Source organism: Elephas maximus, chromosome 19 (assembly GCF_024166365.1).
Source record: "Elephas maximus indicus isolate mEleMax1 chromosome 19, mEleMax1 primary haplotype, whole genome shotgun sequence".
Lineage (NCBI taxonomy): Eukaryota > Metazoa > Chordata > Mammalia > Proboscidea > Elephantidae > Elephas > Elephas maximus.
The window spans coordinates 54,370,330-54,398,153 of record NC_064837.1 but is presented as its reverse complement, the minus strand read 5'-3'; the positions used below and the strand labels follow the sequence as shown (position 1 = coordinate 54,398,153).

Genomic DNA, 27,824 nt, shown 5'->3' with positions numbered 1-27,824 from the left:
CTCACTCTTCTAGACTAAAGCATCATAAAGGTAGGGCCTTCTCAGTCTTGTTTTATTGCTCATGCCACTCAACTTGATTAGAACTTGGGTCATAGGGTGGCACTGGGAGGGCAGGATGGCAGAGCTGACTCAGAGATCTGGTCTCCTGTGGGGACCAACTCTGACCCTTCCATCTGCCTGGGATGCTTTGCCTGAGGAGCTCTTGTCAGTGTTTGCTTCTCACAATTCCAGTCTCAGCACAGAAAGAAGATCTTTCCTTGCAGAAAAGCTGTTGCAGTATACAGTCGAATATAAGCAGTGGTAACAGGGCATCTGAATGGGAAAGCTTTCACTTTTTCACTACTCTGTCTGCTCAGTATCCTGCCTTTCCATGGAAGAATGGACCATTACTCAGCTGCTGACAATCTAGAACCAGTGATCTTTTCATCCAAAAGAAATAGGCTTTGCTAGATCCTGCCCTGAGACACCTGTTCAGAGGTATGTTGTTAGGAAACTATAGGAACCTGGCTTGAATGAGGTATCATCTAAGAAAACCACTGTGATCTCACAGTTGTAGCAAAGTGAAGAGTCAAGGACAAAGGGCACAAGTAAAAAATTCTCTAAGGCATCTGTGCAGACTGGGGTCTTCAACTTAAAATCAGAGACAAAGTTCAAAGCACATTTTTGGGAAAACACAATCAGTGAGAGATGCAAGTGGAGATGACTCTTAAAAAAAAAATTCTATGTGGAAAACCCTTTTGAAGGGGGATTTAACTTATTTTACAGGGAAAGAAATCAATGGGAGAGACAAACCATTAATGTAAGGATTTTAAGAAAGCCTTCAGTAATCATTATTCCCTTCAGAGACACGGGAGAATTCAAAATGGAGAGAAACCTTTGGCCTAATTTTAGAGTGGGAGAGCATTTGCTCTACAGTCATTCTTAGAAATATATGAGATCTCATATATGTCATCAGTATGGAAAATTCTTCAGAACAAAATCTTGTCTTGAAGTGCACAGGAAGATATATACTGAGCAGAAACTATGAATGAAGACTGTGGGGAAAGCCTTCAGCAGGGGCCCTCACCTTACTGTATACCAGCATCCTACTGGGGAGAAATTCTACAAATACAATGACTGTCTAAAAGCCTTCAGTAGGAACTTTCACCTTACAACACCTGTGGGAATACACACAGGAGGTGGCAATACACACAGGAGAAAACCTCTATGAATACAGTGAATGCAGAGCAGCCTTCAACAAGAACTTTAACCTTGCTACACCCACATGAGTACAAACGGTGGCAAAGAAAGTCCATGAACACAATGACTGTGGGAAACTTTCCAGAAGTCACTCATCCCATGGGAGAAATGTTGGATGTGCACAGGAGAGAACCCTTAAGTGTGTAATGAATGTGAGAAAGGCTTCAATGATCCCTCTTGCCTTCAGAGACATGAAAATTCACAATGGTGAGAAAAACCTTATAAATGTATTCCATGTGGGGAAGTATTTAGCCAAAAACTTGCCCCCGTTCTACACATAAGAATTAATACAAAGAAATAAATCTTATGAGTGTTTTTAAAAATTAGTAAGGACACAGATTTGAAAAACATAATTAGTTCTAATTCCAGGAAAGATGGAGTAATATGCATACTCCACCTTGTCTCTCTCACTGCATGCAACTATAAAATCCTTGATAGAATGCATGGAGTAGCTAGTTAAAGACCCCAAAAGAAAATCCTAACAAGCAAGCAGATTAAGGAAAGTGACCAGAATTTGAAGTTCCACTGGAGTGGTGGTGAGTTTACCATGCTCTCCTCAGGTATCACCAGGCCTGGATGCTAAGGCAGCCCCAAACCTAGAAGTGAGCACCAAGTAAGGTCAGGGAAAGCTTCAAGAGAATCCCTCCATTTCTGGTCCAAGGAGCAGGAAAGAGGCCGGTATGGATCCCAGAGACTGGAGGAATTCCCTCTCCCTTTTTTTCCTCCTTTTCTCCCTTCTCTTTCATCCCAGCCTCCGAGGCAATTACACACACATACCATAACCCATCCCACCCCCCAAACAAACAAAAACAAACAAAAAACCAAACCCATTGCCATCAAATCCATTCCAACTCAAAGCGACCCTACAGGACACAGGAGAATTGTCCCACAGGGCTTCCAAGGAGCGGCTGGTAGATTCAAACTGCTGACATTTGGTTAGCAGCTGAGCTCTTAACCACTGTGTCACCAGGGCTCCATAATACTCCAGAACTACTTCAACTTTAATATCTTTTAAAAAATGATTCATGAAATCATTTTTTATTCTCTTATATCTTAGTAAATGATATCATACAAAACTTCTAGGTTGTGTCATTTAAACCTTAAATGAGAAACTGGACTATCTAAACTAGACTCAGTGAAAACCTCGGTCCCTAGATTAAGTACTAGAAAAGAATATCAGCATCTTTTTTTTGTTTGTTTAATTTAATAATACATTTCATGAGAATTTACCTTGCCCAGAGCGGCTTTGGCGACCGTCTACACTTGACTGTCTTCGATCCGGTGGTTCCTCGCTCCCTCCATCTGCATAAAAACAAAAAAAGCATGAGTAAAGAGACTGATGTATTATCTTCCCTGGTGCCATGATACCTTAAAAAAAAACACCAACCAGGAAGTAAATATGGTTTTATGGTTAAAAAAAAAAAAAGATGATGAAAACAGCAGCCAATAGCCTACTATACATTTGTTTTCATTTCTCATAACCTCAATCAAGGATTTTTCTACGTAAACTAATGTTTCTTACCCTTATTTTGGTGGAAATGGTTTCCACTCCCTCTGAGACTTTAAAGAAAGTGAAGGTATTCTTCTTTTCCTCCCTCCCATACATGTACACCATAGTTTACACACAATGAAGGAAGAATGTTATCAACCCTATAAAGCTCATTCACAGAATTCCAGGTTAGAAGCTCTGACTTATAGCAATGTCTAAGTGAGTTACAGCTGTTTATTTGCCTAACATATGTCAAATAATCCCTAGGCCAAAACAGTCCTAAAAAAAAAAAAAAGGTCCGAAGACTCATACTTCCTAATTTCAAAACTTACTACAAAGCAATGATAATCAAGACACTGTAGAACTGAGAGTCCAGAAATAAACCCATATGGTCAACTGACAACAAGGGTGTCAAGACTGTTAAATGGGAAAATAGTCTTTCCAATAAAAGATACTGGAACAACTAGATAGCCACATGCAAGAGAATGAAATTGGACCTTTCCTTCACACCACATACAAAAATTTACTCAAAATGGATTAAGGACCTAAATGAAAGAGCTAAAACTATAAAAACTCTTAGAAGAAAACATCTGGGTAAATCTTTATGACCTTGGATTTGGCAAAAGATTCGTAGATAAGACCAAATGCACAAGCAACAAAAGAAAAACAGGTAAGTTGGGCTCTACCAAAAGTAAAAACTTCTGTGCTTCAAAGAACACCATCAAGAAAGTCAAAAGACAACACAGAATGGGAGAAAATATTTTCAAACCACATACATGATTTTAGGCTTATACTCAGGAATATATAAAGAATTCTTAGAACTCAACAAAAAGACAAAAAAAATTCTTTTTAAATGGGCAAAGAATCTGAATAGACATTTCTCCAAGGAAGCTATACAAATGGCCAATAAGCACATGAAAAGATGCCTAACATCCTTAGTCAGCAAGAAAAATGCAAATCAAAACCACAATGAAGTGCTACATCACACCCACTAGGATGGGTAGAATCAAAAAGTCAGATAAAAAAGTACTGCCAAGCAAGTTTAACAAGGTTTTCTAAAAAGTAGGTTATGAGGACTTAGTCTTAGAATATAAATCCAATCTTCCCACTTATTTCCAATATAAAATCAAAAGGTAGATTCTCTACAGAAAAATACTTTTACCTAATGCCTAGTTTGGTCTTTCTTTCTATTCAATGTACTAAAAAATAAGTTACCAAGAAGCTCTTCTGGCAATGAACTGGTCTCAATTAATTAAGTACCTGCAACTGCAGCCACAATAACAGAAAGTACCTTATTACGAATTTTGAAACACTTTGCCAACCACGTGGTTCAACAACTCGCCTTCCAGGTCTATAACATTGCTCCTTACTAAGGGGTAGCATTATTTAAGAAATTCTCTATACGATTCTGTACTACCTGTGGTTTGGCAACTAAAACCCCCATTCTGAATCTATTTCCCACTTTTCTGTGAAATATATCACTGTAATTTTAATCATATATGCTTTACAGGAAATTCAAGAAAGATGCTACCTTAATAAAGAGTAAAAAAAGAAGAAAAAACAATTTCTTTTTTAAGCTACCTTTCTCAATACTTACTGTGTGAAAACACAATATACTTTCTATTTTTCAGTGAAAAGGTCAATGGCATATGACTCTTGCCAAATCAACCAATTGAGATGGAAAAATTATTTAAACTCACCTGCGGTCTGGCACACTGTTACCAGCACATGTTGTCACATAAATTACACTGTGAAAAAGAAATCAGAACCCTAATGTATCCACTTTTTAAAATGTTTTTATACTTACCTAGAATAATCTACACTTTAAAAAGATAACTGTTGTAATAGTATGCAGAATATATCGGGATAAGGAGAGCATAGGTAGTGGTTTTCAAACCCCCTGGCTGCATTACACATTAGAATTGACTGAAGAGCCTTAAAAGAAAACTGATGTCTAGGACACAGGCTGGCCCCAGGCATTTGGTACTTATGGCGCCCCAGACATTAGCATTTTTTTTTAATCCCTTGATAATTTTAAAGTGTACCAGAGTTAAAAATGGTGGGTGGAGTTAAAAATCACTGGCTTAGGGCAGGGGTCTCCAAATTCTTTTTGTAAAGGGACTAAGCAAAATTATTTTAGGCTTTGCAGGCCATATAGTTTCTCAACTATTCAACTACTTAACTAAACCTGTAGACAATACATGAACAAATGAGTATGGCTCTGTTGCAATGAAATTTTACGCACGAACATTTATGTTTGAATTTCATGTAATCTTCACATATCACAAAACAGTATTCTTTTAATTTTTTCAGTCATTTAGAAATGTAGAAACTATTCACTGATCATGAGTCATATAAAAAGCTGGGGATGGGCTGGATGTGATCTACAGGAAGTAGTTTGCTGATGTTTATCTACAGACGGGAGATCAGTTAGGTTAATTAGAGCAATCCCTGTGAAATGTAATGAGCTGAATTAAGGCAAGGAAAGTGAGGATGAGGGCAAGGCTTTGCAAATGAGATCTAGTTCACTCCAAGAGCCACTGAAAGTTTAATGGCAGCATGGGCTCAAGGACCATTTCCCTGGTTCTCTGAAGGTGATCGCAACACATTTTGGGGGAATAAAATGTAAGAATTTCCATTGAATTCTTGAAGAAATGGAAGACTCCACTGCTTAATTACTCTCAATCCTCCCTGTGACCAAGCAAAGCATTTATAAGGTGGTTAAAATGCACAATGCATTATGGAAGACATTTTCCCCCTTAAGTAGTTTTACGGTTCTTAACAGAATCAAAGCTGCAATTTTAGGCTCATTAGTTCCATACACAGTGTTGCTGTTGTTGTTAGGTGACATCAAGTTGGTTCTGACTCACAGCAACCCCATGCACAACAGAACAAAACACTACCTAGTCCTGCACCATCCTCACAATCATTGCTATGTTTCAGCCCATTTTGGAGCCATCGTGTAAATCATCTCGTTGACAGTCTTCCCCTTTTTCACTGACCCTCTACTTTACCAAGCGTGATATCCTTCTCCAGGGGCTGGTCCCTCCTGATAACATGTCCAAAGTACATGGGACGAAATCTCGCTGTCCTCACTTCTAAGAAGCATTCTGGCTGTACTTCTTTCCAAGACGGATTTGTTCATTCTTCTGGCAGTCCATGGTACATTCAATATTCTTCGCCAACACCATAATTCAAAGGTGTCAATTCATCTTCAGTCTTCCTTACTCACTGTCCAGCTTTTGCATGTATGTGAGGTGACTGAAAATACCAGAGTCTGGGTCAGGGGCACCTTAGCCCTTGAGGTGACATCTTTGCTTCTTAACACTTTAATTAAAGAGGTCTTTTGCAGCAGATTTGCCCAGTGCAGTGCATCTTTTGATTTCTTGACTGCTGCTTCCATGGGTGTTGACTGTGGATCCAAGTAAAATGAAATCCTTGACTTCAATATTTTCTGTTTACCATATGTTGCTTATTGGTTCAGGTGTGAGGATTTTCATTTTCTTTATGTTAAGGTGTAATCCACACTTAAGGCTGTAGTCTTTGATCTTCATTAGTAAGTGCTTCAAGTTCACTTTCAGCAAACAAGGTTGTGTTATTCGCATATCGCAGCTTGTTAATAAGTCTTCCTCCAATTCTGATGCCGCATTCTTCTTCATATAGTCCAGCTTACGTAAATATAATTTATATAAGTACAACTAAGGATATAATTTAGTCTTGATACTCTAGTACCTACCCTAAATAAAATATTGTTGAAACCCATAATACGTAAATTATGGAGTAATGCTATTCCCTATTTTCATAAAAAATTAATGTGTACAAGTTTGAATTTGATTCAAGTTTGAAACCAAAATTGGATTTTAAAATATTAAAATCCATTTATAAATAAAATTTTTGTAGATAATTATTTTTACATAAACATTGCATGAGGGTGAATAAGGAAATATTAGCAGCCCACCAAAGTTTTCTACTGGTGCCTCATTTTCTCCAAGTGTGGAATGAAAACCATGTGGCATGTCACAAAATAAAAATATAGGCAGAATAAAAGAATACAACAGTCCTCTGTAAATAACCTTATTCCTTTTACTCAATTGCTAATTATTTGTAAGTTTTCATGAATCAAGGACAATGGAACTAGTAATTACTAAGACACCTGAGACAGATATCACAAAACTGATGAATGTGATCTGAAACAATACATCTGTGAAAGAAATATAAACTTTTGTCTACTTTGTATTCTATTTTTAGATTTTGAGGTTACTAGGTATCTTAGGCTGGGTTCTCTAGAGAAGCAAAACCTATAAAGTATATAAACATATATAGAGAGAGATTCATATCAAGGGAACAGTTCAGGCGATTGTAGAGGCTGGGATGTCCCAAGTGGATCAGGATAGCGGCCTCTCCCAATTCACGCAGCCGCAGAAGCTGATGGACCCAAGATCAGCAGGTCAGAGAGCAGGGTTCCTGCTTACAGGCTGTGAAGGTCAACGAATCCCAAGATTGGCAGGGAAGACCACAAGGTTTCTCTTGATTCATGTAGCTGCAGGGGCTGGCAAACCCAAGATCAGCAGGTCCAGAAGCACGAGTCTTGCTCACAGGCTGTGAAGATCCACAAATTCCAACATTGACAGGTAAGCTGCTAGCTCAAGTCCCAAGAACTGGAGGTCAGACAAGAGATAGCTAATGGATCCAGACCAAGCCAAGAGCCTTAGCAAGGTGAGCAGGAAGAAAGTAAGTGGCAGAGGGTGGAGAGATGAAGGCTGAGGGGGTGGTGAGCTGCCATAGGCCTTGCCCCTGCCAGTACCACTCAGCAGATTCCATTACTGGGGTGATCACTTATCAAAGTTCAACAGGGAAGTGATCACAACATTATACAACTGCCAAGACACTGAGAATCACGGCCCACCCAAGTTGACACACAATCTTAACCATCACACTAGGAAACATGTGGGTATATTTAGTCATGTGCATACAAACATACAGAAATACCATGAACTGTCAACAGAGAGAAGCAGTGTGGTGTACTGCATAAAAACAACGTGTGGCCATAAGGCCTGGTTTTTAGCTCCCTGCATGCCATTTTCAGCTGAGTTTCTCTGACCCTCAGTTTTCTTAACTGTGTAATTATAATCAAAATAATATCTTCCTCTGAAGGTTGTTGTAAAGTTCTAATTAGCTAAAATATCTGACAGCTATTTGTAATCTCCAAATCTGTGATTTTTAACTGGGGGCAAACCTGTAACATTTGGGAATGTCTGGAGACATTTTTGGTTGTCACAACTGGGAGGGAGCTGCTAGCAACTAGTGGCTGCTGGCTAAATTTCCCACAACTCATGGGACAACAAAAAATTATCTGGCCCATATGTCAACAGTGTCAAAGTTGAGAAATCCTCCTCTAAATGTTCATAATTATCTTAATAAATGCACTTAAATTTTTTATTATGAAAAAATTTCAGATACACAGAAAACACTGAGAAACACGTAACACATAACCTGTGTAACAACTATCGACCTTTAAGCAATCTTAAGATTTTCCCACATTAGTATCAATTTGCTCTAAAAAACTATCACCAATTACATAGAGTTGATATCTTCTTTATACCATTCTCCAATACAATTTCCCTTCCCCATTCCCATCCAAAACTAACCCCTGTCCTAAATTAGTATATAACATCCCATCCATGTTTTTATATATCTATAGCACAAACATATATATATGTTTCCATAACTATTTACATTACATAAATGGAATATTACTACTCATATCATTCTGCAACTTGCTATTTTCACACAGTATATAGGTTTTGAAAATTATGGATACATGTAGTTCTAGATAACTCATTTTAACTCTAGAACGGTATTTCATTGAATGAATATACCACAATTTATCTTTTCTCTTATTGATGGATATTTATGTAGTTTCTAATTTTACAGTATTTCGAGGAAGCTTGCAATGAACTATTTCCTTTAGCACATGATTTTTTTCTTTGTATTTACCTTCCAGCAGTTTGATTAAGTGGTGTCTGTGTAACAGTTTAAGTTTATTCAGTTTGTCTTCAAGTTCACTGGTTCTTTCCTCTGTCATCTCCATTCTGCCACTAAGCTCATCAAGAATGTTTTTTGTATCGGTTAATACATTTTTTAATTCTAATATTCCCATTTGGCTCTTCTTTGTAAGTCCTATTTCTTTACTGAGACTTTATTTTTCCATTCATTTCAAAAATGTTCACACAATTGCTTGTTGGAGCATTTTTATAATAGGTGCTTTAAAATCTTTGTCAGATAATTCAACATCTGAGTCATCTTGGCATTGCTGTCTATTGTCTTTTTCCTTGCAAGCTGAGACTTTTTTTTTGTTGTTGTTCTTTGTGTATCAATTCATTTTGGATTGTATTTGTACATTTTTAATATTTTAACTTATTAGACTCCAGGTCTTATTTAAATCCTGTGGAAAACGTCAGTTCCACTTTCCAAAGCCTTTGCAATGTTATCACCATCTGTCCTGCTTGTATGCCACCCAGTGGTCAGTCTGGGACTTGGACAGTAATATGTTAGGTCAGTTCTGAAAGTCTTTAGTATGCTGATTAGGATCAGATCCACAACTGCACAGGTCAGTTGCGAGTCCAGAAGTTTATTTAAAAAAAAAAAATGCAACAGGAGTTGGTCTCATCCTCTCATGACAACCGCTCTACCAATGAGAGGACGGTTCCCCTCCCTCAGAATTTTGGCTTCTGTGGGCTCTGGTTGCCACCACCACGACCTCAAATCAGAACTAGATGGATTCTACTGAAGTGTTCTCTCTTGCTGTATCCTGGCACCCATGCCTAGGTTTCGAGCTGCATTAAGCTCTATTCAGGAGATACTGGTGGAAAAAATGGTCCATTTTTTCCCCCAATATACCTGCTACTATTTAGTTTTCAGAGTCCCCTCAAATAGCTGTTCCATGCATTGTGTCCAGGCTTTATAGATGAGCATTCAGAGGGAGGGACAAAGTAGAATATGCTTCTTGTTGCTGTTGTTGTTAGGTGCTGTTGGGTCAGTTCCAACTCGTAGTGACCCCATAGACCAGAGAACAAAGCACTGCCCGATCCTGCGCCATCCTCACAATCGTTGCTATGCTTAAGCCCACCGTTGGAGCCACTGTGTCAATCCATCTCATTGAAGGTCTTCCTCTTTTCCGCTGACCCTGTACTTTACCAAGCATAATGTACTTCTCCAGGGACTGATCCCTCCTGATAACATGTCCAAAGTATGCAAGACGCAGTCTCGCCATCCTTGCTTCTAAGGAGCATTCTGGTTGTACTTCTTCCAAGAAAGATTTGCTAATTCTTGTGGCGGTCTATGGTATACTCAATATTCTTCACCAACACCACAATTCAAAGGCATCAATTCTTCGGTCATCCTTAATCACTGTCCAGTTGTCACATGCTTATGATGCAACTGAAAATACCATAGCTTGGGTCAGGCACACCTTAGTTTTCAAGGTGACATCTTTGCTTTTTAACACATTAAAGAGGTCCTTTGCAGAAAATTTCCCCGATGCAATGTGTCTTTTGATTTCTTGACTGCTGCTTCCATGGCTGTTGATTGTGGATACGAGTAAAACGAAATTCTTGACAACTTCAATCTTTTCTGTTTATCATGACGTGGCTTACTGGTCCAGTTGTGAGGATTTTTGTTTTCTTTATGTTGAGGTATAATCCATACTGAAGGCTGTGGTCTTTGATATTCATCAGTAAGTGCTCCAAATCTTCTTCACTTTCAGCAAGCAAGGTTGTGTCATCTGCATAACCCAGGTTGTTAATGAGTTTTCCTTTAATCCTGATGCCCCATTCTTCTTCATACACTCCAGCTTTTCATATTATTTGCTCAGCATACAGATTGAATAGGTACGGTGAAAGGATACAACCCTGACGCACACCTTTCCTGACTTTAAACCAATCAGTATCCCCTTGTTCTGTCTGAACAACTGCCTCTTGATCTATGTAAAGGCTCCTCACGAGCACAATTAAGTGTTCTGGAATTCCCATTCTTCACAATGTTATCCAAAATTTGTTATGATTCACACAGTCAAATGCCACTGCATCGTCAATAAAACACAGGTAAACATCCTTCTGGTATTCTCTGCTTTCAGCCAGGATCCATCTGGTATTAGCAATGATATCCCTGGTTCCACGTCCTCTTCTGAAACCGGCCTGAATTTCTGGCAGTTCCCTGTAGATACACTGCTGCAGCTACTTTTCAACGATCTTCAGCAAAATTTTGCTTGCAGGTGATATTAATGCTCTAAGTTCGATAATTTCCACGTTCAGTTGGATCACCTTTCTTGGGAATAGGCGTAAATATGGATCTCTTCAGTCAGTTGGCCAGGTAGCTGTCTTTCAAATTTCTTGGCATAGACAGGTGAGCACTTCCAGTGCTGCATTTGTTTGTTTAAACATCTCAACTGATATTCCGTCAATTCCTGGAGCCTTGTTTTTCACCAATGCCTTCGTTGCAGCTTGGGCTTCTTCCTTCAGTACCATCAGTTCCTGATCATATGCTACCCCTTGAAATGGCTGAACATCAACCAATTCTTTTTGGTATAATGACTCTGTGTATTCCTTCCATCTTCTTTTGATGCTTCCTGAGTCATTAAATATTTTCCCCATAGAATCTCTCAATATTGCAACTCAACGCTTGAACATTTTCTTCAGCTCTTTCAGCTTGAGAAATGCAGAGTGTGTTCTTCCCTTTTGGTTTTCTATCTCCAGTTCTCTGCACATGTCATTATAATACTCTGTCTTCTCTAGCCGCCCTTTGAAATCTTCTGTTCAGTTCTTTTACTTCATCATTTTTTCCTTTTGCTTCAGCTGCTTGACATTCGAGACCAAGTTTCAGAGTCTCTTCTGACATCCATCTTGGTCTTTTCTTTCTTTCCTGTCTTTTCAATGACTTTTTTCTTTCTTCATGTATGATGTCCTTGATGTCATTCCACAACTTGTCTGGTCAGTTTGTTGTAACGTGGGGGCTTGCGTGTTGCTGTGACGCTGGAAGCTATGCCACCAGTATTCAGATACCAGCAGGGTCACCCATAGAGGACAGGGTTTGGCTGAGCTTCCAGACTAAGACAGACTAGGAGGAAGAATCCAGCAGTCTACTTCTGAAAAGCATTAGCCAGTGAAAACCTTATGAATAGCCCCAGAACACTGTCTGATATAGTGCTGAAAGATGAGCCCCCCCCAGATTGGAAGGCACTCCAAAGAAGACTGGGGAAGAGCTGCCTCCTCAAAGTAGAGCTGACCTTAATGCAGTGGATGGAGTCAAGCTTTCGGGACCTTCATTTGCTGAGGTGGCACAACTCAAAATGAGAAGAAACAGCTGCAAACATCCATTAATAATCGGAACCTGGAATGTACGAAGTATGAATCTAGGAAAATTGGAAATCATAAAAAATGAAATGGAACACATAACCATGGACATCCTAGGCATTAGGGAGCTGAAATGGACTGGTATTGGCCATTTTGAACTGGACAACCATACAGTCTACTATGCTGGGAATGACAACTTGAAGACGAATGGTGTTGCATCCATCGTCAAAAAGAACATTTCAAGATCTATCCTGAAGTACAATGCTGTCAGTGATAGGATAATATCCATATGCCTACAAGGAAGACCAGCTAATATGACTATTATCCAAATTTATGTACCAACCACTAAGGCCAAAAATGAAGAAACTAAGGATTTTTGTCAGCTTTTGCAGTCTGAAATTGATCGAATGTGCAATCAGCATGCACTGATAATTACTGGTGATTGGAATGTGAAAGTTGGAAATGAAGGATCGCTAACTGGAAAATATGGCCTTGGTGACAGAAGCAATGCTAGAGATCTCATGATAGAATTTTGCAAGACCAACAACTTCTTCATGGCAAACACCTTTTTTCACCAACATAAATGGCGACTATACACATGGACCTTGCCAGATGGAATACACAGGAATCAAATCGACTACATCTGTAGAAAGAGACGACAGAAAAGCTCAACATCATCAGTCAGAACACAGTCAGGGGTGACTGTGGAACAGACCATCAATTGCTCATATGCAAGTTCAAGTTGAAACTGAAGAAAATCAGTACAACCTTGAGTATATCCCACCTAAATTTAGAAGCCATCTCAAGAATAGATTTGATGCACTGAATAGAATGTGTTTACTTCATCTTAAAACCAAACAAAGCAGTTACCATCAAGTCAATTTCGACTCATGGTGACCCCAGGTTTGTCAGGGTAGAAAACCATAGGATTTTCAGATGCTGATTTTTTTCAGAAGTAAATGGCCAGGCCTTCCTTTCTTTCAAGGCACCTTTGGTTGGACTCAAACCTCCAAATTTTCAGTTAGCAGTTGAGCACGTTAACTGTTTGCACCACCCAGGGACTCTCACTCCATCTACCTGGCCTATACTCTAAGCACTAATCCTTTGTAACACAGCATGGTAAATATCTTTTCTTTTAACTTGGTTTTTAGTCTCTTTTGTCTTAGTAAAGTTTTTACTAAAATAAAGTCAAATCTTATGTTTTCCTTTATAATTTGTTATGAAGAAAACTTTCCCTATCCTGATGTATTTTGTATATTTTCTCCTAAAATATTTCAAGTTTTGCTATTCTCATTTTGGATATTAATCAATTTGATGCATATTTATATATATACAGTATGAGAATATATCTAACTTAAATTTCTGCCCTATGGATAAACAATTGGTTCTTGCTGGGTATATAACAACTACTGATTTTTCATGAGTTTCATTTACATAGTAGTCTTGCTGAACTCTCTTATTAGATCAAAGAGTTTTTTTTTTTTTTAAATAACTTATTAAGCTTCAAGTGAACGTTTACAAATCCAGTCTGTCACATATAAGTTTACATACATCTCACTCCCTACTCCCACATGCCCTCCCCCTCTTGAGTCAGCCCTTTCAGTCTCTCCTTTCTTGACAATTTAGCCGGCTTCCCTCTCTCTCTATCCTCCCATCCCCTCTCCATACAAGAGTTGCCAACACAATCTCAAGTGTCCACCTGATATAATTAGCTCACTCTTCATCAGCGTCTCACTCCAACCCGCTGACCAGTCCCTTTCATGTCTGATGAGTTGTCTTCGGGGATGGTTCCTGTCCTGTGCCAACAGAAGGTCTGGGGAGCATGGCCGCCAGGATTCCTCAAGTCTCAGTCAGACCATTAAGTTTGGTCTTTTTATGAGAATTTGGGGTCTGTATCCCACTGATCTCCTGCTCCCTCAGGGGTCCTCTGCTGTGCTCCCTGTCAGGGCAGTCATCGATTGTGGCCGGGCACCAACTAGTTCTTCTGGTCTCAGGATGATGGAGGCCTCTGGTTCATGTGGCTCTTTCTGTCTCTTGGGCTCTTAGTTGTCGTGTGGCCTTGGTGTTCTTCATTTACCTTTGATCCAGGTGGGTTGAGACCAATTGATGCATCTTAGATGGCCGCTTATTAGCATTTAAGACCCCAGACGCCACATTTCAAAGTGGGATGCAGAATGATTTCATAATAGAATTATTTTGCCAATTGACTTAGAAGTCCCCGCAAACCATGGTCCCCAGACCCCCGCGCTTGCTCCGCTGACCTTTGAAGCATTCATTTTATCCTGGAAACTTCTTTGCTTTTGGTCCAGTCCAATTGAGCTGACCTTCCATGTATTGAGTGTTGTCTTTCCCTTCACCTAAAGCAGTTCTTATCTACTGATTAATCAATAAAAAAACCCTCTCCCACCCTCCCTCCCTCCCCATCTCGTAACCACAAAAGTATGTGTTCTTCTCAGGTTTACTATTTCTCAAGATCTTATAATAGTGGTCTTATACAATATTTGTCCTTTTGCCTCTGACTAATATCGCTCAGCATAATGCCTTCCAGGTTCCTCCATGTTATGAAATGTTTCAGAGATTCGTCACTGTTCTTTATCGATGAGTAGTATTCCATTGTGTGAATATACCACAATTTATTTACCCATTCATCCGTTGATGGACACCTTGGTCGCTTCCAACTTTTTGCTATTGTAAACAGAGCTGCAATAAACATGGGTGTGCATATATATGTTTGTATGAAGACTCTTGTATCTCTAGGGTATATTCCCAGGAGTGGGATTTCTGGGTTGTATGGTAGTTCTATTTCTAACTGTTTAAGATAACGCCAGATAGATTTCCAAAGTGGTTGTACCATTTTACATTCCCGCCAGCAGTGTATGAGAGTTCCAATCTCTCCGCAGCCTCTCCAACATTTATTATTTTGCGGTTTTTGGATTAATGCCAGCCTTGCTGGTGTGAGATGGAATCTCATCGTAGTTTTAATTTGCATTTCTCTAATGGCTAATGATCGAGAGCATTTTCTCATGTATCTGTTGGCTGCCTGAATATCTTCTTTAGTGAAATGTGTGTTCATATCCTTTGCCCACTTCTTGATTGGGTTGTTTGTCTTTTTGTGGTTGAGTTTTGACAGAATCATGTAGATTTTAGAGATCAGGCACTGGTCGGAGATGTCATAGCTGAAAATTCTTTCCCAATCTGTAGGTGGTCTTTTTACTCTTTTGGAGAAGTCTTTAGATGAGCATAGATGTTTGATTTTTAGGAGCTCCCAGTTATCGGGTTTCTCTTCATCATTTTTGGTAATGTTTTGTATTCTGTTTATACCTTGTATTAGGGCTCCTAGGGTTGTCCCAATTTTTTCTTCCATGATCTTTATCGTTTTAGTCTTTATGTTTAGGTCTTTGATCCACTTGGAGTTAGTTTTTGTGCATGGTGTGAGGTATGGGTCCTGTTTCATTTTTTTTGCAAATGGATATCCAGTTATGCCAGCACCATTTGTTAAAAAGGCTATCTTTTCCCCAATTAATTGACACTGGTCCTTTGTCAAATATCAGCTGCTCATACGTGGATGGATCTATGTCTGGGTTCTCAATTCTGTTCCATTGGTCTATGTGCCTGTTGTTGTACCAGTACCAGGCTGTTTTGACTACTGTGGCTGTATAACAGGTTCTGAAGTCAGGTAAAGTGAGGCCTCCCACTTTCTTCTTCTTTTTCAGTAATGCTTTGCTTATCCGGGGCTTTTTTCCCTTCCATATGAAATTGGTGATTTGTTTCTCTATCCCCTTAAAATATGACATTGGAATTTGGATCGGAAGTGCGTTAAATGTATAGATGGCTTTTGGTAGAATAGACATTTTCACTATGTTAAGTCTTCCTATCCATGAGCAAGGTATGTTTTTCCACTTAAGTATGTCCTTTTGAATTTCTTGTAGTAGAGCTTTGTAGTTTTCTTTGTATAGGTCTTTTACATCCTTGGTAAGATTTATTCCTAAGTATCTTATCTTCTTGGGGGCTACTGTGAATGGTATTGATTTGGTTATTTCCTCTTCGATGCTCTTTTTGTTGATGTAGAGGAATCCAAGTGATTTTTGTATGTTTATTTTATAACCTGAGACTCTGCCAAACTCTTCTATTAGTTTCAGTAGTTTTCTGGAGGATTCCTTAGGGTTTTCTGTGTATATAATCATGTCATCTGCAAATAGTGATAACTTTACTTCTTCCTTGCCAATCCGGATACCTTTTATTTCTTTGTCTAGCCTAATTGCCCTGGCTAGGACTTCTAGCACGATGTTGAATAAGAGCGGTGATAAAGGGCATCCTTGTGTGGTTCCCGTTCTCAAGGGAAATGCTTTCAGGTTCTCTCCATTTAGAGTGATATTGGCTGTTGGCTTTGCATAGATGCCCTTTATGATGTTGAGGAATTTTCCTTCAATTCCTATTTCGGTAAGAGTTTTTATCATAAATGGGTGTTGGACTTTGTCAAATGCCTTTTCTGCATCAATTGATAAGATCATGTGGTTTTTGTCTTTTGTTTTATTTATGTGATGGATTACATTAATGGTTTTTCTGATATTAAACCAGCCTTGCATACCTGGTATAAATCCCACTTGATCAGGGTGAATTATTTTTTTGATGTGTTGTTGGATTCTATTGGCTAGAATTTTGTTGAGGATTTTTGCATCAATGTTCATGAGGGATATAGGTCTATAATTTTCTTTTTTTGTAATGTCTTTACCTGGTTTCGGTATCAGGGAGATGGTGGCTTCATAGAATGAGTTGGCTAGTATTCCGTCATTTTCTATGCTTTGAAATACCTTTAGTAGTAGTGGTGTTAACTCTTCTCTGACAGTTTGGTGGAACTCTGCAGTGAAGCCGTCCGGGCCAGGGCTTTTTTTTGTTGGGAGTTTTTTGATTACCGTTTCAACCTCTTTTTTTGTTATGCGTCTATTTAGTTGTTCTACTTCTGAATGTGTTAGTTTAGGTAGGTAGTGTTTTTCTAGGAATTCATCCATTTCTTCTAGGTTTGCAAATTTGTTAGAGTACAATTTTTCATAATAATCTGAAATGATTCTTTTAATTTCATTTGGTTCTGTTGTGATGTGGTCCTTCTCGTTTCTTATTCGGGTTATTTGTTTCTTTCCTGTATTTCTTTAGTCAGTCTAGCCAATGGTTTATCAATTTTGTTAATTTTTTCAAAGAACCAGCTTTTGGCTTTGTTAATTCTTTCAATTGTTTTTCTGTTCTCTAATTCATTTAGTTCAGCTCTAATTTTTATTATTTGTTTTCTTCTGGTGCCTGATGGATTCTTTTGTTGCTCACTTTCTATTTGTTCAAGTTGTAGGGACAGTTCTCTGATTTTGGCTCTTTCTTCTTTTTGTATGTGTGCATTTATCGATATAAATTGGCCTCTGAGCACTGCTTTTGCTGTGTCCCAGAGGTTTTGATAGGAAGTATTTTCATTCTCGTTGCATTCTATGAATTTCCTTATTCCCTCCTTGATGTCTTCTATAACCCAGTCTTTTTTCAGAAGGGTATTGTTTATTTTCCAAGTATTTGATTTCTTTTCCCTAGTTTTTCTGTTATTGATCTCTAGTTTTATTGCCTTGTGGTCTGAGAAGATGCTTTGTAATATTTTGATGTTTTGGACTCTGCAAAGGTTTGTTTTATGACCTAATATGTGGTCTATTCTAGAGAATGTTCCATGTGCAATAGAAAAAAAAGTATATTTTGCAGCAGTTGGGTGGAGAGTTCTGTATAAGTCAATGAGGTCAAGTTGGTTGATTGTTGTAATTAGATCTTCCGTGTGTCTATTGAGCTTCTTACTGGATGTCCTGTCCTTCTCCGAAAGTGGTGTGTTGAAGTCTCCTACTATAATTGTGAAGGTGTCTATCTCACTTTTCAATTCTGTTAAAATTTGATTTATGTATCTTGCAGCCCTGTCATTGGGTGCATAAATATTTAATATGGTTATGTCTTCCTGATCAATTGTCCCTTTTATCATTATATAGTGTCCTTCTTTATCCTTTGTGGTGGATTTAAGTCTAAAGTCTATTTTGTCAGAAATTAATATTGCTACTCCTCTTCTTTTTTGCTTATTGTTTGCTTGATATACTTTTTTCCATCCTCTGAGTTTTAGTTTGTTTGTGTCTCTAAGTCTAAGTTGTGTCTGTTGTAGGCAGCATATAGATGGATCGTGTTTCTTTATCCAGTCTGTGACTCTCCGTCTCTTTATTGGTGCATTTAGTCCATTTACATTCAGGGTAATTATAGATAAATAAGTTTTTAGTGCTGTCATTTTGATGCCTTTTTATGTGTGTTGTTGACAATTTCATTTTTCCGCATACTTTTTTGTGCTGAGGCGTTTTTCTTAGTAAATTGTGAGATCCTCATTTTCATAGTGTTTGACTTTATGTTAGTTGAGTCGTTAAGTTTTTCTTGGCTTTTATCTTGAGTTATAGAGTTGTTATACCTTTTTGTGGTTACCTTATTATTTACCCCTATTTTTCTAAGTAAAAACCTAACTTGTATTGTTCTATATCGCCTTATATCACTCTCCATATGGCAGTTCAATGCCTCCTGTATTTAGTCCCTCTTTTTGATCATTGTGATCTTTTACCTATTGACTTCCATGATTCCCTGTTATGTGTATTTTTTTTTTTTTTATTTAATCTTAATTTGTTTTTGTGATTTCCCTATTTGAGTTGATATCAGGACGTTCTGTTTTGTGACCTTGTGTTGTGCTGATATCTGATATTATTGGTTCTCTGACCAAACAATATCCTTTAGTATTTCTTGTAGCTTTGGTTTGGTTTTTGCAAATTCTCTAAACTTGTGTTTGTCTGTAAATATCTTAATTTCGCTTTCATATTTCAGAGAGAGTTTTGGTGGATATATGATCCTTGGCTGGCAGTTTTTCTCCTTCAGTGCTCTGTATACGTCGTCCCATTCCCTTCTTGCCTGCATGGTTTCTGCTGAGTAGTCTGAACTTATTCTTATTGATTCTCACTTGAAGGAAACCTTTCTTTTATCCCTGGCTGCTTTTAAAATTTTCTCTTTATCTTTGGTTTTGGTGAGTTTGATGATAATATGTCTTGGTGTTTTTCTTTTTGGATCAATCTTAAATGGGGTTCGATGAGCGTCTTAGATAGATATCCTTTCGTCTTTCATGATGTCAGGCAAGTTTTCTGTCAGGAGTTCTTCAACTATTTTCTCTGTGTTTTCTGTCCCCCCTCCCTGTTCTGGGACTCCAATCATCCGCAGGTTATCCTTCTTGATAGAGTCCCACATGATTCTTAGGGTTTCTTCATTTTTTTTAATTCTTTTATCTGATTTTTTTTCAGCTATGTTGGTATTGATTCCCTGGTCCTCCAGATGTCCCACTCTGCATTCTAATTGCTCGAGTCTGCTCCTCTGACTTCCTATTGGGTTGTCTAATGCTGTAATTTTATTGTTAATCTTTTGGACTTCTACATGTTGTCTCTCTATGGATTCTTGCAACTTATTAATTTTTCCACTATGTTCTTGAATAATGTTTTTGAGTTCTTCAACAGTTTTATCAGTGTGTTCCTTGGCTTTTTCTGCAGTTAGCCTAATTTCATTTGTGATATCTTTAAGCATTCTGTAAATTAGTTTTTTATATTCTGTATCTGATAATTCCAGGATTGTATCTTCATTTGGGAAAGATTCTGATTCTTTTGTTTGGGGGGTTGGAGAAGCTGTCATGGTCTGCTTCTTTAAGTGGTTTGATATGGATTGTTGTCTCCGAGCCATCACTGGGAAACTAGTTTTTCCAGAAAATCCGCTAAAAAAAAAAATGCAGTCAGACCCATATCAGAGTTCTCCCTCTGGCTCAGGCTATTCGGATGTTAATGTAGCCGCCTGGGGAGGGTGGGGGAGGGAACAGAGAGATAGGAGAGTAGCACCTCAGAATATAGCCAGAGTTGCTTGTCTTGCTTGGAATGACTATTATATCTGAGATTCCCGCGGGCGCGTCGCCTATGTGTGCTGGCTGTGTGGAGATTGCCCCCGGGGGGTCTGGCCCGCTGGAGTCACGGTCAGATCCTCCGCTTCCAGCCCCACGCCCAACGTCAAGGCTCCCCTACTGGGACGGTGCACTCTCGACTCCAAAATCAGTTGCTGCCTCCCGGGGACTTCTCCTCCCTCCAGCCGCGTGGCCGTGCCCCCCCCCGCGAACCAGGTGGGCCCCCTCCCGGGGTTAGTTCAGATGGGTGGAGCAGCTCCCTGTGCTTGTGCCGTGACCGAGTGTCCCGGCTGGGACGCTGTTCTCCCCGCTCCAATACCAGTCGCTGCCTCCCAGGGACTTCTCCTACCGGCTGCGTCCCACGCCGCCCACGCGACCCGGCTGGGCCCCTTCCCGGGGTTAGTTCAGGGGGGTGGAGCAGCTCTCCGTGTTTATGCCGTACCTGCGTCCAGTCCAAATCCCGGCGAGACGGTTCCCCGGCTGGGATGCTGCTCTTCCTGCTCCAAGATCAGTCACTGCCTCCCGGGGACTTCTCCTACCGGCTGCGTCCCACGCCGCCCGCGGAACCGGCTGGTCTCCCTCCCGGGGTTAGTTCAGGGGGGTGGAGCAGCTCTCTGTGCTTGTGCCGTACCTGACTGGTACGCTGGCTCCAGGCTCTGGAAACAATCGCTGCTTCCCCGTATTAGTTCGTTCTCCGTCTCTAAATCTGTGTTTGTTGTTCAGGGTTCGTAGATTGTTATGTATGTGATCGATTCACTTGTTTTTCCGTGTCTTTGTTGTAAGAGGGATCCGAGGTAGCGTCTGCCTAGTCTGCCATCTTCTCAAAGAGTTTTTTTAAATAAAATTTTATCTGTTTTCTGGTATCTTTTCTTATCTTTCAGTTCAATCCTGAATAGTAGGAAAGATAACTATATCCTTTTCTTGCTCCTAAGCTCAACTATAATATCTAACTATAATGTCTGACGTATTTGTCAAACAATGATATGCTGCTTAAATTTCTAGTTTGTGAAAGATTTTTAAAATCACAAGTTACTATTGATTTTTCTTTCTAATATTTAGTTATCTTCTTTTTTTAGTAACTTTTATTTTGAAGTACTTTGATTTACAAAAAAATTACAAAGATATGGGTATACTGAGAGTACCCACACACCCTTCACTTTGCTTCTCCTAATGTTAACATCTTACATACCCATTAGTCAAAACTAAGAAATTAACATTGTGATTGGTACATTTTAATCATTTCTTCCTGCATATACTGGGATGAGAAAGTATTTTTCCCTTTAATCTGTTAATGTGGTGAATTACATTAATACATTTTTTATACTGAACCATTCTAGGAATGGCCCTATTTGTCATGTGAAGCTACATGATTCCCAGATGAATGACTATATCTGTGTGTGTATGTGTATATACACACACATAAATGCACTAACTGGTCACCTTCTCAGGTTGACAGGGAATCAGTTCATTAGTTTGAAAACTTCAGAAATAAAAAGAAAGAAACATTTATCCTGCATTTACTAGATAAACTGTAGCCAAAGAGCATATAAGAGAAGGGATCTCCTTATAAAATTATTCCAGCTAATATATGAGCAGGAACCTTGGTGGCACAGTGGTTAAAAGCACTCAGCTGCTAACTGAAAGCTCAGCAGTTTGAACCCACCAGCCCCTTCTCAGGAGAAAGATGTGGCAGTCTGCTTCCGTAAAGATTTAAAGCCTTGGAAATTGCATGGGCAGTTCTACTTTGCCGTACTGGGTTGTTAGGCGTCAGAGCTGACTCGATTGTAGTGGGTTTTGTTTTTTTTTTTAAATATGAGTGTAAAAATGGCGTCACAGGGGTGTCTGACCTCTTCTAACTTAACAAGAGGGAAGGAGAATAAAGATCAACAGCCCAAGGCTAATTCCTATGAGGCGGAGGTCAGACACGCCTCCCTTCTCCACCATCTTTACCAGTTCTGACATCAACCGTCCCTCTCACGGCACTCTCTGCTCTCTGCTGAGTTCAATAATTCATTGCAATGGCCACAAAGAACTCGCTGACAATACTCACAATTATGGGGATTTTATTAGGGAAGTAACAGGTTACAATTCAGGTTCAGGAACGCTCAGGATACAGTTCTTCCATCGAGACAACCTCTTTTCAGCTGTGACCACTGACACACATCTCCCTGGCCCTCAGCCTCTGCCCAGCTCAGGCAAGTGTTACAAAGCTCTTTTAACTCTGCCAGTAAGTGCCCCACCACCTCCTCTCAGTCTCTCCTGCCATTGTTTCTCTGCCACTGCTTCTCACAGTCTTCAGTGTTACAACTCTCTCTCTCTCTGTCTCCTGATTCCAGGGGCCTCTCAGGGCTAGGATCCCAAGTCCAAAGGATCCGTTCTGCTCTTGGCCCTTCTTCCTTTGTGGTGGTGAAATTCTTTCTCTCTCGCCTCTGGGATGGCTGGAATGGCAAAAACGACCATTCCTCATGTTAAGGCACCATATACCTTATTAGCATGGTCCCACCCAATCATTTGGTAGGAGTTGCAAGACCATGATGAGAAAAGCCACACGAAAGTGGTCCACTGTGCCACAATGAGAAAAAAATAAAGAATATCACTATTTTACAACTCAATGAATTAACAGATCTATAAGGATTGAGCATCATGGCTAATAACACCACAATGAAAATCAGACATTACATGCCAGCCTCGTAACAACTGAACACAACTATAGTTTTGCCAAAGGTTTCAAACCTAAGTCTAATCAAACCCCTGAATCCAGCTGTCAGTTTGCAAGAAAAACAAAAGACCACAGGAAATACTGAACTGTTCCTGAGTACACACTCAACAAATTTCAGGCTGTGGGAAATTATACAGATCAAATGATCCAGGTCTTTCAACATTATGATAAACTGGAAAAGAAAGCAATAGATGGGAAACCTATGTATCTGTGCTATCCAATAGCCACTAATTACATGTGGCTATTGAAATTTAAATTTAATAAAATTTAAAACTCAGTTGCTCAATCACACTAGCCACATTTCAATTATTCAACAGCCACATGTGGCTAGTGGTTGCTGTGTTGGACAGCACAGAAACAGATCATTTTCATCACTATAGAAAATTCTATTAGACAATGCTGCTATACATGAAAGATACTTTTTTTTTTTAATGGTGTCCAGCAACATACACTTGGGTGCTAAGACAAAAGAATCACTAGAAAGTGGCTGCCATAAAGTCAGTATAGCGATTACTTTTAGAGGGAGGGAGGGAGAAGACTGTGATTAGGATGGGGCACATGGAGGGGCTTTTTGGAATGGTCTGAAAATCTCTTATTTCTTGAACTGAATGATGGTTATAAGGGTATATGCCTTATAATAATTCACTAAGTTATAACATTTGTTACAATTAAAAGTTTAAAACATATTATATACCTATATTACCTACTGCCATAGAGTCCATCCCGACTGGAGTAAAACTTATTAGATTCTAAAAATAAAATTTATAAAGTCTTGAGTAACTGAATTATACACTACTTATGAGAGTATAAAAAACCACTTCGGAAAAAGTAATAATATATATACTCTGTGACAGAAACGTGTACGTATGTTCATCAAAAGACATGTACAAGAATGTTCTTAAAAGCACTCATTACTGTATAAATACAGTTGTAAAACAAAACAAAAAACTGGAAACATGAGTCCACCAACAGTAAAATGAATCAGTAAGTTGTTTTGTCATACTACGCAATATTTTACACAGACAAGAATGAACTACAACTATATGTACCAACACAGATCTCATAAAGCTTATGTTGAGCAAAAGAAGCTAGACAGAAACTGAGTATATACTGTATAATTAATTACATTCATATAAAATTTAAAAATAGGCTAATCTATGGTGTTAGAAGTTAGGATGGTGGCTACTCTTAAAGCAGGGGGTGGGGAGTGCTAGTAACTAGAAGGGAGAGTGAAGGGTTTCTGGGCTTTTGGTCATGTTCTGAGACATTTTTGTTTTGCCATTAACCTGGATGTTATTTTGTGAAAATTCATTGATCTGTATGCTCATGATATATGTACTTCTCTATATCTCTTATATACTTCCATTGAAGGTTTATACTAAAAAGAGAAAAACATTATAAAGTCCTAAATTATCTTAGAATAAAGATTCATTGTATCAAAATAGAAGATTATCAGAAATCTGTAGCATTACATTAAGTATCAGGATATGTAAATATAGTCCTAGTCAATTTTTTTCCTAGTGAATGTTTAACTTTTTTTTATGCAAGTACCTTTCTCCTTTACTTGGGAATTAGTTACAATAAGCGATACTTTATATGCAGGCACGTCATAAAATCTCATTTTCATTTTTCTGACTTTACTACATGGATAAAGTAATTACATATATGCACCACATTCTCCATCTTACCATCAAAACATGCCCTTGAAGTATGTAAGTGATATGAATTAAACAAAGGCACTTCCCCTTACCAGCACAGTCTTCCTAAACAACAAAAGGCGAAAAATAAATTAAAAACAGAGCTTAAAATAAAATGAAAGTCGTACAACCTACAGAATGCCAGGCTAGCAATAAAACAACCCACAAGAAATGGTTAAAGAAATAGTCTTGAGTCACCAAGCCAATGATATTAAGACAAAAATATCACTGATTCTGACACCATCATCATCTAAAATGTTTTAATGGCCTGAATTTTAAAAATTAAATCAGGAATATGTTACAGTAAACTTGAACAACACACTCATCTGAAACTGAAACATTAACCATGTCTTACCCCAATGCAAACTCATTATAAGAGCTGAGATTAACTCTCAGGTAAAAGTAAATAGTTAACGATTTAAAAAAATAATACACTCACCACTGCCCCAAGATGGTGTAGAAAAAATTGCCAACCTCTTTAAAAGTAATTGTGGTATGCTTATAGAAATGATGAATGCATTAGCCAAAGTAGCAAGACTGCAATGACATATACTACTTCAAATGTTTTGCTTTGCTTAACAGACAATTCCTTCAGTCAGATAAGACCTCCCACACATGATACTTACATCTACATTTATGGACAAAACAGAAGGCCTTCAGTTGTCAAGCAAGCCAAGCTATTTGCATAAGACTGATTACCTCACCCTGAAGTGTAGAAGGTAGAACAGAGCTGCGTCTGTGAAGTTACAATTTACTCATCAAATCTGAGTTAAAGACTTCAAATACATTGTGAAATTCACAAGATGAAAACTCACTGATATGACAGGTACAGAAATAAAAAAAGACCTGACCCCTCAACTCAAGTGAGAGCTTAGGTTTCCAGGATTTTGAGATAATCACCAAAGAACATTTGTTTTTATCAACATACTGAATTAAATCCAGCAATATCCTACAAATAATATAAAAAAAAAGTACAGCTTCAAAACTGAGAAACGTTAATACAGATTTCCTATTCCAGTTATTCCAAAAGTAAAAATGTCAAAAGAAGAATTTACCTCATAGGGTAGACAGCTTTCAACTCAAGTGTATTCAAGCCCTAGAACAGTCCTAGTAAAGAAAGAGCAACTATATGATATGAATATTCAGTATTTGGTGACTTCCTGTGAAGAAATTAAGTTAGAGAAAGTCTTAATAATAAAGTGGCTAAACAATTCCAAGTTAAAATAAAATTTTTGGTGATACTTAAAATGAGTATTCTCTTCAATCTATGATCAGAATACTACAGTTGAAAAAAAAAACTATGTAAGTGACCTTGAAATTGGTAGTCAAGGCCATTTTTAGTGTTCTCAGCTAAATAATGTGCTAGAATAAATACCAGATTAGATTTTCTGAATTAAAATTCTGAAGGAGGTTGTCTTCAATACTTCTTTACAAACTTAAATATATGACCATAATACAAAGGAGGGGTATTAAAATCACAAGTCATAGAATACATACAGATTAAAGTTTTACTGTTCAGGTATGACTCTAGTCTCTACCTTCAATGATTTTATACACTTAATAACAACAATGGAAGACATGAGGTAGAAGGTATTATGGACTGAATTCTATGCTCCAAAAATATGTGTTGAAATACTATACCTGTGGATGTAATAGGGCTTTCTTTGTTAAGTTAATAAGGCCATATCATGTAGGGTGTGTCTTAAATCTAATCATTTCTGAGTTATAAAAAGAGCAGCAGAGACACAGAAACAAGCAAGCACAAACTGGGGAAGATAGATGCCACATGAATATCACCAAGTAACCAAGGAACACTGGGAAACAAAGATCCTCCTAGAGACAGCCTTCGCCTACAGCCAGTGCCCTGAATTCAGACTTCTAGCCTCCTAAACCGTGAAAATAAATTTCTGTTCTTTAAAGCCACCCAGTTCTGGTGTTTCTGTTACAGCAGCATTAGGAAACTCAGACAAAGGCTATGAATGAAATTTGAAGAAAATGCAAAAGAAAGGACCAGGAACATAAACTAAAGTTTTATTTATTTGCCAAGGGCCACTTATGAAGAGGTACACATGCATAAAATGTTCCCTGTCTACGTAAGCATTCTGATAACCAGAAGAAATTAAGAAGAGCTCAACTGTTTGGGGAAGGAACAAGAAAAGGAACAAACATTTGTTTTCTGCTGGGTAACTGTCCTAGTATGCACTTTACAATATTATCTTACATAACATTAATAATAATTCTATGAAACAAGTGTTATCCTCATTTTAAACTTAAGATTGAGATTCTGAGAAGTAATACTGGTAGTGTCAATCCTAAAATGAAAACTGCCTGGCTTCAAAAGTCTGTTCTTTTCAAGACTCTCTATTGGTCTCTACTACAACAAACAAATCAGTAAAGGTGGGGTGGGGGTCAGGTGGGCAAGACTGTTATGTTACGAACACAGTGAAGAAAGAAGGCATGGACAGAAGCAGGCTACTGCAAAAATCCAAAAGATGGATAGAGGCTAGAACTAAGCAGGCAGTGGAGGTGGTAAGAAGAGGTCAGATTCTCCATATATTCTGACAGTACAGCTACATCAATTTGCTGTCAGAAGAATAAGAGAAAGAAGTCAAGGGCAATTTCAATATTTTTGGCCCAAAGAACAGATTCGTGATTTCATGAGATGGAAAAGACTGACAGAACAGGTTTGGGGATGAGAGGAGTAACTGGAACTCAGTTTTGGACATACCAAGTTTGAGATGCCTATTAGGCATATAAGCAGAAATGGTTATACATATTTCAGTACCTAAATCAGATTTAAACTATGAGACTGTATGAGACCCCCAAGAAAGGGAGCATCAATAAGAGAGAAATAAAGAAAAAGAGGTCAGAAGACTAAGTCTTGATGATGAGTCTAAAGGGGCTGCAGGCATGAGGAGGAGCCAGCAGAGAGTAAGTAGCAGACAGAGAATGGAAACAAAACCAGAAGAGTACAGAAGAGAGGAACTGATCAAATGTCGATTGGTCAAGTAATATGAAGACTAAGATTTGGCCAATGAATTTAGCTAACATAGATAATTTAGCCTGGTTTCTGTGGAGTGGTGGGGGTTAAACGTGATAAGATTAAGTTGAAGAGAGATTAGAAAGAGTTTCTGGAAAAGGTCTTGCTTCTCTTTCCTTAGACATGGAAGAAGATTCATGGAGTCCCTGAATATGCTGGCTACCATCTTGTAAACAACAACAGCGAATAAACCATAGGATGAACTCAACACTGTGAAAGGTAATGTGGACAGATGGAAGATGACAAATTCCTTGTTGAAATCACTGAATTACTAAACAAAATGATTCTATCTCTGGACTGCAGCTATATTAT

At 38.5% G+C, this 27,824-nt stretch overlaps 1 protein-coding gene across 7 annotated transcripts in view; it reads right to left on the bottom strand.

The window, feature by feature from the left end:
- The window catches only part of TANC2 (tetratricopeptide repeat, ankyrin repeat and coiled-coil containing 2), a 381,836-nt gene that overhangs the window by 281,700 nt on the left and 72,312 nt on the right, over positions 1-27,824 (bottom strand). For 6 of the 7 annotated variants that reach the window (XM_049860883.1, XM_049860882.1, XM_049860884.1 and 3 more), the window contains exon 3: positions 2,470-2,541. In XM_049860883.1, the coding sequence (XP_049716840.1) occupies positions 2,470-2,541 (72 nt within the window). Of the gene's footprint in view, positions 1-2,469; positions 2,542-24,911; positions 25,675-27,824 lie in introns of those variants that run through there. The other variant, XM_049860887.1, reaches the window with a different exon arrangement.